Raw genomic sequence first — 10,695 nt, 5'->3', positions numbered from 1 at the left:
GAATTTTGATTGGAAGGAGGTAACCTTAAAATCATTTGAAGGGCCACTTTTGTTTGTGGAACAATGGGAGAGGCCAAAAGACTAATAACAATAACATCACCTATAAACCAACTTCAATAATTTGAGTTGTTGACTCATTCGTCCGCTTAAATAAATGTTTAAATTTTATTTTATGTATTGATAAGTGACAAAATTTTAAATGAAATTCAGATTCACAACAGATTAATTCTTAATCTGTCGAACTAATAAACACAACAAAAAAAAAAAAAAAACACCTATATAGGCTGATATTGCACTTTGAAAAAGAACAAAAAAAAAAAAGAATTTAATTACTCTATTGAATGTATATTAAGACTTAATTATAAATTTGATAAAAATATAAAAATTAAAATAATAATTAAACCAACAAAAAAACGAGTGGATTTAGATACGTTGCCACTCAAGAAAAGTTGCAATAAGTAACATCAACATGGAAATTGATAAATGATAATTAATGAATTTAGTTAATATATATCTTTTAAAATTACTATTAGTAATAGTCTTAAGAAATTTTTATTGAAAAAAAAAATAATAAATACATTAAAAACTTAAAATTTATATATTTTTTAGAAAAAAATTCAATTAATAATCTTAATAACATATATTTTTAGAATACATATATTAATTAAATACTTAATTAATTAATTGGAAAAAGAGAAGTATTATTACTGGCCTGGCAACTGGGAAGCCAAACAACATATCAAATGGAATATGAGAAGTAAACGAACTATATCTTTAGGTAGACCCATGGGTTGGCCAACTTGCTCCTCAACTTGCAATAATATCCTTAGAAAAATCCAAAAAAGAAAAGAGAGGCTCTATTATCGTATGATGAAGCCAATGTCCCGAATTCTCGCTGACCTATCATTCAAGTATGAGTGAAGAATCGATGTTATATAAAATGCCTACCAAGGTATCTCTATGCTATGCTTACGCTGTCCAAATATTTCCATTCTATATCTCTCTTTCACTTGTCTTCATCGAAAAAATTCAAATCAAAACACGACACGAAGGACCCCAAGAATATGTTTCTCACAAAATAGAATCCCTATATGATCTTTTCAGGATTCTTTCTTTCTTTCTTTCTTTTAAAAAAAAATCTCATGAAAAATGAACGCAACTTTAATTTCATATATATATACTTAGAAGTGACTATATATTAATTGGTTTGAGCCTTATAAAAAAAATATATTAATTGGTTTGAAAGTCTTGAACTATATATATAAGACTGTGAATTAACCTTTTTTAATAAACTATGTGTTTTGTCGATTTTTAACAAATCAATGGTGGTTCGATATTTAGTGGTTTGGGAGCGAAACCTACTCCTCTATGCAGGTACCATTTTTCTAAAAGTGTATCAAAGTGTCTTCGATTAGACGAGTATTGAGAATAAAAATAAATTGAAATTTATAAATCAATAAAAGAAACGAAAAGGTAAAGTTTTCGAAACGAAAATGTGCTGAAAACGGAAAGGTTTGCGTTGAAATTGAAAGAAAGCGATAAAATGCCTTTGACCGGGTCAAAGGGCTTTGACATGAAAATCTAAAATGTAGAAATGTAAATCGGACGATGAAAATAAATGATACTTGAAAGATAAATTTGCTTAAAAGACAAAGTTTACAAGAAGATAAATTAAAAGAAAGAAAATATGGAAGGAACCCTACAGAAAAGTTACTCGATCGCAGACTCAGGAATTTTCTGGGATGTGAGTGTGTTTAAGTGTTTTCTGAGTTAAAGTTTCAACCTTTATTCCCTAAAACTTCTTGGTATTTATAATCTACTTTTGGTAACTGACAACTAATTACAATTAATCACAAAATCACAATCTTGAATGCATACTCCTTGATAACCGTTCCCGCCTTTTGTCTGTACACATTTCCCATAATTTTCTCGCGTGATGAAAGTCTTTAACTTCTCCACTGCCATAACTTCTCGATCTACTTATTCGAACATCTTGTTCGATTACCTGTCTCGAAAATCTTGTTCGATTTGACCTATCCGATTTAATAAAGTAAATGTAATCGAATCCGCGTCGATTACCTTCAACCCACGCTTACGCGTGTATCTTTTCGAAAACTGTCTGAATTCTTCGATTTTTTCATCATTTCGAACTACCTTGCTTTAATTGAAAAATATTTTTTCGATCAATAAATTGCTCCCTTGGATTAATGTGTTTGCCTTCGATAACACTATTTAGAAGATGAAACACTTAATCCAAATTCAAATTTCAATCTTTTAAATCGGTAATAATTACCATTTAACTCCCCATTAATACTGAATCACTCGACACATTTCCCGAGACATATGCTTTCTCTCTCCACCTTTTCGCCTTCTGCGAGAAGTTACCTCTTTTTGCATTCCTTCTATAATAACGGCTACAGTACTATATTCCTTTAAATTCAGCATTCTCCCCCTTGTTCAATTTTTCTCAAACCCTGGTAAAAAACTCATTCGAAAACCAAGGCTTATTCTGGTAACACTAACATTTCCACATGTGTTTCATTTAAATTGAAATAAAACTTAACTTATAACTGTATACCTTTCATTTCAGCCTACCACTGCTACTCACTCAATCACATCTCCTGTGGCACCTGATCAACCACTTCTGCAATAACAACTTGATTTGGGACACTCTACATCCCACAATTTGATCCAAGCCACAAAATCTACTCAACCACTTCAAGCTGCCTTTGCACCTTCCCGTGTAACACCGGTGGTCGATTTGACAAAAGATCCTCCGCAGCATTCTCTAACACAAACTCAAATACTTGAGTCAATCTCACCAACTAATCAGACTGCGCTTTCTGCTGAGAACCAGATGGCTCCAGATTCTGATTCTGTCTCTCGAATTGCTGAGACGACAAATTCAGACTCGTCTCGATCCAGAGTTTTAGAAACTCCTCAAGGATTCTCCAACCCCCCTCAACAGGCTGGATTCCAAACTCCTCCTGGACCAAGATCTAGAAATTTAAGGCGTATCTACCACACCCACAAGTGCTACATTAGCTAACTTGATCTCTGTTTTGAATCGGGTTATCCAAGAAGACGAAGTGCCTGTTTCTGTTCCAACACTTCCTAGACCTTCCTCATCCAGCCCTCTATTCGAGTTGGATGTTGACACTCAAGAACAGCTTCGATCCCTTCTTAAACTCTTGGATCACCCACCTGCTGCCTGGATCAAAGATATCCTCCTCAACCAGCTTTTATCTGACATTTTGAATTCCACCTTTGGATTTCCGGCTTCTATCCCGTACTCTGCCATGGTCTAACAATTCAAAGAGCTTTCCCACAGTAGTATAACCTCTTAAAATGAACTCCAAGAGATCGAAAACGAAGCAGCTAAGATTAACTGAAATAGACAATTATGCTTCCACTCTTCAACCGAAAAAGACTTCTCATGAAGAATTCGATCTAAGGATCTCTCATGCTATTTCCATTCAAGCTTTCTATGACAAGGAGGAGACAAAGCTTGAAAAAAGAATTGGCCCAAATTAACGAAAAGCTTGCTAAAGTTCACGAAAGGCGGGCTGAAATAGGCGTACCTCTGACTACTGCCTAGCAAGAACAACACCAAATTATTCAAGAAATTGTTTCCATTGAGGCCAAGAAAGAAGAATATGAGAAATAATTTGAACAGTTCCAATTCAACAAGTTCAAGCATATTGAAGCACTTTCAACTTTGGACAATAAAAGGGCACAACTGCGTTCGGACTTGGCAAAACTCTTGGCACCTTGAATTTCTTTACTTCAGGCTACTTTTTGTAATGGTTTCTATCTTTTTTGGACTTATGCATGTTTGACTTTAATTTAGCCAACAACAACATTGCTTCAAATACTTTCCATTAATTGAGATAATTACTTTTCCCGACTCGATATCCTTGATTTGATATGTGTTTCCAGAATATGACCCTATCACTTGAAAAGGGCCTTCCCAAGTCTGGGACCATTTGCCAAGGAATTTCGATTTCTTCTCCATTGGCAGAAAAACTTTTAAAACCAACTCGCCTGTATTAAAATATTTCTCTCTTATTCGACGATTATAACTTCGAGCAATATTTTCTTTTTGTCGAATCATGTCATCAAGCGCCAGGATTCGCTCTAAATCTAATTCATTCAACTCATCAAACATTGCATTCCAGTAATTATCAACTGGCAAATCATTCTGTTTTGATATCCTCAAAGTATTCAAATTAATTTCTAATGATAGCACTGCATCATGGCCATAAACTAATTTATAGGGTGAAGTATTTGTTGACCCTCTTGGTGAATTTCGATAAGCCCAAAGTACTTGGCTTAAAGTCTCATGCCATGTTCGAGGCTTGTTTCCGATATACTTTTTTATCAGACTTATCAAAATTTTATTTTCTGCCTCAACTTGCCCATTAGCTTGAGCATAGTAAGGAGTTGAAGTAATCATACTAATATTCCTTGAGACTGCAAAATTTTTAATTCGCTGACCAGTAAACATCGTTCCTTGATCAGTACTTATTGTTTAAGGAATTCCAAAGTGATGGATAATATGTTCCTCAATGAAGTCTATTATTTCACTTTGACCAACTTCTATTAGGGGAATTACTTCAACCCACTTTGTAAAATAATTGATTGCTACAAAGATAAACTTGTGTTGTTTCGATGAAGGAGGGTGGATCAATCCAATCAAATCTAAAGCCCAACCTCTAAATGGCCATGGTTTTATTATCGATTGCAGCTCGGATGCAGGGATCTGCTGTATCAAACCATGTAATTGACATTCTTGACATGCTTTTGCATAATCGATGCAATCTTTTATCATAGATGGCCAGTACACGTGATTGCGATATAACACCCATTTCATTTTCTTTCCAGCCTGATGGGCACCGTATATCCCATTATGGACTTCACCCAAAGCAATATTTTGATCATCTTGGCCTAAACATCTCAACAAACTTCCATCGATTCCCTTCTTATATAATTCACCAGCCATCAAGACAAAATTTATTGCTTGCAATTTCATCCTTCTATCAACCGGAATATTAGGATCCTTTAAATACTGAGCAATAGGCTTCCTCTAATCAGTATCTCCCCATTTATCTACGCACAAAACTTCTCTTTCATTTGCAGGTACTAAAATTTTATGAACACTGGCCAATTTCTTAAGAGTTTCTGGACCGATTCTATATCTCAAAGAAATTTGGGCTAATTCATTAGCAATTTCATTATCAATCCTTGGAATGTGAACCAAAGAAACTTTTCGAAAGGAGGTCAACAACTCCCAAGCAGTTATTAAATACTTTTGCAACCTCTTGTTATTGCATTTAAACTCCTTCGATAACTGCTTCAAAACCAACTGGGAATCCCCTAATATCTGGACTTCCAAAACCCCTTTTCTAATTAATATTTCGAGACCCAAAATTAAAGCTTTATATTCTGCCACATTATTCGAGCAAGGATATTTTAATTCGAACAAAAACTCTAATAGAATCCCTTCTAGTGAAATAATAAGGATTCCAACCCCTGCACCATCTTTGTGCTTCGATCCCTTAAAATATAGCTTCCAACAATCGACTTTAACATCGATTACATTTGCCCCCTGGTCATTCAGATCTTTTAAATTGTCTACCAGAAAATATGCAATGACCTGTCCTTTCACAGCTTTAGCCGGGACATACTGCAAATCAAACTCTGTTAAGGCTAGCATCCATTTCCCTAAACGTCCTCGTAACATTGGGAAACTCAACATATATTTGACGAGATTAGTTTGTGCTATAACCTTCACCGATTTAGCCACCATATAACATTTTAATTTCATACAGGGATAGTATAGAGACAAACACAATTTTTCTATCGGGGAATACCTTGTTTCGATATCTGTCAGAACTCGACTAAGGTAATAAATGGCCCGCTCCTACCTGTTCTCATCATCTTGGGCTAACATACACCCAATCGTGTTCTTAGATGCTGCAATGTATAATTTTAAGGGCTCATGTGGACGAACATTCGCCATAATTGGAGCCTTCAATAAATAAACCTTAATCAAATCGAATGCTAATTGATGTTCATTCGTCCATTCGAACTGTGAATCATTCTTTAGCTTTACTAAAGGAGAAAACACTCGAGTTCGATCAGAGAGATTCGAAATGAACCTTCTAAAATAATTTACCTTACCTAAGAATAATTGCACTTCTTTCTTCGATTTAGGTGCAGATAATGCTAATATTGCATCTGCCTTATTTTTATCGATTGCAATCCCCTATTTGTGAACAACAAAACCCAGGAAATTACCAATAGATACCCCAAAAGCACATTTTAAAGGATTCATTTTTAATCTCTTCTTCCCCATGGTGGTAAATGCTTTTCTTAAGTGATCAATGTGTTGATTCACTGAAATCGATTTGACCATAACATCATCGATATAAACCTCCATAAATTTTCCAATAAACTCATGGAAGATGGCATTCATTGCTCGCTGATATGTTGCACCAGCATTTTTCAAGCCAAAGGGCATAACCACCCATTCATAAGTGCCTAATACCCCAGGACAACAAAAAGCAGTTTTAGACACGTCATCTTCTGCAATGAAGATTTGGTTATATCCTGAATAACCGTCCATAAAACTAAGGATTTCGTTTCCCGTTGCAGAATCAAGTAACATATCTGCAATAGGCATAAAATATTCATCTTTCGGAGTAGCATTATTCAAATCTCGAAAATCAATACATACTCTTAACTTCCCATTTTTCTTCATTACAGGGACAATATTCGAAACCCACTCAACATAGCGTGCAGTTTGAATAAATTTCTCCTTAATCAAGCTTTCTATTTCCTCTTTTACTTTTTCATTGATTTTCGGAGCAAAACGTCTTGGGATTTGCTTCACGGATCTAGCATTCGGTTTTAATGCTAATCGATGTTCCACAAGTGAACGATCGAGACCAGGCATCTCATGATAATCCCAAGCAAAACAATCTTTAAACTCATGTAAAAGATTAAAAAGTTCAATTCGAAAAGGATCAACAAGATCTTTACAAATATATGTAATTTGAACATCCTCAAGAGTCCCTAGATTGATTTCTTCTAAAGGATCTTGAGATTCAAACCCTTTATAATGATCATCATCTTTTACAGAATGTTTCTCAAAACCCAAAGGTTCTAAATCATAGATGCAGTCAAAGGTAAAATCAACAACTTCATTAGAAATAGAATAAACTGAATTATCCACTTTATTGATATTACTTTGATTTTCAACACAATGAAGCATCACTTTCATTACACATAGGAGAAATATTTAAATTATGACAAAGCTCGATTGAAGATATCGAGCTAATACCATTACTACTATTAAAGGAACTCCTAAACCTACATGATCCCACTTCATCAGAAGAATCATTTTTATTCTTTACAGGAATAAAATTATTTAAATAATTATGCAAGGTTACCAGGTAATCGGAAACTTTCTCAACTTGGTCCAAGGAGTAACTTCAGAAAATCTTCAAGACAGACAGTCCCAACCAGTTGGAGCAAATCCTAACTCTGGGTAACGCAACTTCACCGAAAGGCCTTCAGAAGACAAGTAGCACCCTTCACAATTGTAAGAATTCAATGTTCGGTCAACATTCAAAGGTTTCAATTTAGGATTATATATCCTGAAATCAACATGCATTTGTTCGACATAGAGGTTCAAATCTGCCTTGATGACTTCAGGCTTGCCATCCTTTGTCCAAAGAAGAACACTCTGATGCACAGTGGAGAGTACTGCACCCACACCATGGATCCAATCTCACCCCAGCAAAGCATTATAGCTTGCTTTCGATGGAACCACCATAAACACAGTGTTGCGCTCAGATGAGCCAACCTTCACAGTAAGAGTAACCAACCCTTTTGCTGGAGTTGAAGTCCCACTAAAATCAGTTACAGCAATATTTGTGGGAACTAAGTCATCAAGATGCTTCCCCACTTTTATTAACATCCTCTCAAGTAACAGATTGATTGCCACTCCACCATCTATCAAGACTTTGTTTACTTTGATTCCACTCAAAGTAGTAGTTATATGAAGCAGGAGGAGATGAGACATTTGTTTTTCAGTAGGCCGAAGGAAATATCCCAGCTCATCTTCAATTCGGATGAAGGAAAAGGCTTCCTCATCCTCCATATCATAATCTTCATCTGGGTCACCTTCATATTCCCCCAGATATTCAGTTGGAATGATTGAGATCGTTCCAATCATGTCATCATCCCCTTCATCAAAATATTCTCCATCGACATCAACTTCTTTGTTCTTGTCGACCCCTGAGGACTGAGCCACTGCTTTACCCTTTTCCATCTTTGTAGGAGATGAAATTCCTTTCGGACAAGTTTCTCCATTAGAAGGAAATGCACAGAGGGTGTTGCCTCCTTACTTACTTCCACCTGGGGTTTCTTATTCTAATTGAAATTTCTTCTTCCCCCTCGACCTCTTGGATAACCTCTGGCTCTACTACGAAAGTAGGGGTATTGATTTTGGGGAGGTCCCCGATGTCCCCATTGTGTATTGTGTCGATAGAGAGCATCTCACTTCTGGAACTCCTGACAGTTCCGAATTCACTGGACACCTATAGCCTGAGATCGGCTTAATGGTGTAGCCATATTCTGTTGTGGTGTCTTAGAACTCTGACCCTCTATGCGCCAAATCGGCTGCCTCTGGGGCGCCTGTTCTTCCCTATGAGCCAGCTCTTTCTTCATTCTCTCCTTTTCGAAGATAGCTGCTGCCTCAGCATCAAAAACAGCAGTACACGGTGGACACAGAGATACGTCCCAGTCTTTAATCTTTTGTTGAACTAGAAAGTCCAACAAACCATCTCCCGCTCGGGATACACTGATTGAACCTGTGTCTCAAAATCATCAAGACCACATCAAAATCATAGGACATTCCAACCATGTTCACTCCGAAACATGGTTCCACAAAGCTGGCGTCTGCTTCGAAGGGATCAATATCAACCTTCATTTCCTTCTTGCCATCATCAAATTTCAGCCGTCCCTCCATTATTGCTTCCTGAATTAAGTCCCTGAAACGAACGCAACTGTTAGTCGAATGACTTGTTGCTTGGTGAAACTTACAATAAGGTTTTCATTTCAAATCTTTCACGGAAAGTAAAGTTCTACCCTCAGGAAGAATTAACTGTTTATCTTTAAGTAACACATCAAAAATCTGATAAGATTTTGAAATATCCAAACTATATTTCTTTCCACTTTTCAGTTTTGAATCATTCGACTTTTCATTAATAGGAAGCTTTTTGAATAAAGAACAGACATATGGAGGGCCTTTCTTAAGTTCGGCCAAATCGACCTCCGTTTCAAAATCGATTTCTTCCTCTAAGGACTCCATAGTCACATAAGCAACTTTTTCTTTTCGAGTAAAAGGTTTACTCTTCGATCATTGCTCACTCCTATACTTCTCTTTCTCCTTTTTCATAAGTTCGGTCTGACAAACTTTTTCGGCCAAATGGGCTAAATCAAGGATATTCATATTAAGCAACTTCCTGCGCATATAGAATCCTAACCCCGCAGTTGCTATTTTTACCACTTCACTCTCAGGTAATGAAACATAGCATCTGCTCCTAGCATTCTTAAAACATATCATGTAATCATCAATGGTTTCACCATCTTCGTGTTTCAAGGCTACTAGATTAGTAACTGCCACATTCATTTTCCCTCGATAGAACTGAGCGTGAAAAGCAGTTTCTAACTGATTCCATGTCGTTACCGAATTTGGTCTAAGAGTCAAAAACCAAGTAAATGAATTCTTCGTTAACGAAGAAGAAAAAAACTTCATTTTCAAATTTTCATCATTGGCTAAATTTCCAATTTCAACCAAATATCGAGCAACATGTTCACTAGTTGATTCTCCGACTTTCCCAGCAAACTTTGTAATTATCTTTGGATTTTTCACCCCTCTTGGCACTTGAGCCATTTGAACAACTTGGGGGAAAGCAGACACAAAGTGGGGTCGATTCTTAAAACCAACATTCAGACCAACTCGATTCCGTACTTCTTCCACAATCCTGGTGACTTGATAACGTTCACCGCCATGATTATCACGTAATCTGACTAGAAAGTCATCAGCATTTTGACCTCGGGGAACTGCATGAGGATTTTCTCTATTAACAACATCATTTTCATTTTGAAATAAATTCTCGAATCCCTCATTATTTCCCTTGGCATTATGCCTTTCATCATCCTCATAATCTACGATTCGAGCAATCCGTTCGACTTGTCTAGCAAGACGTTCAAATTTTGATTCGTGATCAGCCATCATGGGATTCAGAATTGTGGTCATCTGTTGAGTCAACAAATTGACCAAGTCATGATGATTTTTCCCTACTTGCTGTCGATACACTGCCATCGAATTAGTAGCATTTGAGGTAGAACCCACATTGTAATCACGAGAATAATCAGAATATTGTTGTAGGTTTTAGGGATTATTTCCTCCATTTACACTCCCAAACTGAACGGGAGGAACAAAACTACCCACCGGTTGAGTATAACCGGGAGAAAAGCCATAAGGGGGCCAACCGGTAATTACTGGAGGAGGTGGCAAATTACCACGCAGACGAATGTTACGCCCAATATTTCCAGTTTGCACAGTGGTAACTGCTATATTTTGACTTCCAATTGCACCTTTCGAACGTGAAGTTATGTCCG

At 36.4% G+C, this 10,695-nt stretch overlaps 1 protein-coding gene across 1 annotated transcript; it reads right to left on the bottom strand.

The window, feature by feature from the left end:
- Positions 1-9,427: 9,427 nt before the first annotated feature.
- Positions 9,428-10,396, bottom strand: LOC107640041 (uncharacterized). Its single transcript, XM_016343591.1, has one exon. It carries the CDS (start codon positions 10,394-10,396, stop codon positions 9,428-9,430), a length of 969 nt encoding a protein of 322 aa, XP_016199077.1.
- Positions 10,397-10,695: the final 299 nt, after the last annotated feature.

The sequence above is a fragment of the Arachis ipaensis genome, chromosome B5, assembly GCF_059453495.1.
Source record: "Arachis ipaensis isolate K30076 ecotype BB chromosome B5, ASM5945349v1, whole genome shotgun sequence".
Lineage (NCBI taxonomy): Eukaryota > Viridiplantae > Streptophyta > Magnoliopsida > Fabales > Fabaceae > Arachis > Arachis ipaensis.
Note: the sequence above shows the minus strand (reverse complement) of the source record. Positions and strands in the feature narration are given on the sequence as shown.

Coding starts and splice junctions, on each gene's coding strand:
- LOC107640041 (XM_016343591.1), bottom strand. CDS start 10,396: ATGGCAGTGTATCGACAGCAAGTAGGGAAAAATCATCATGACTTGGTC.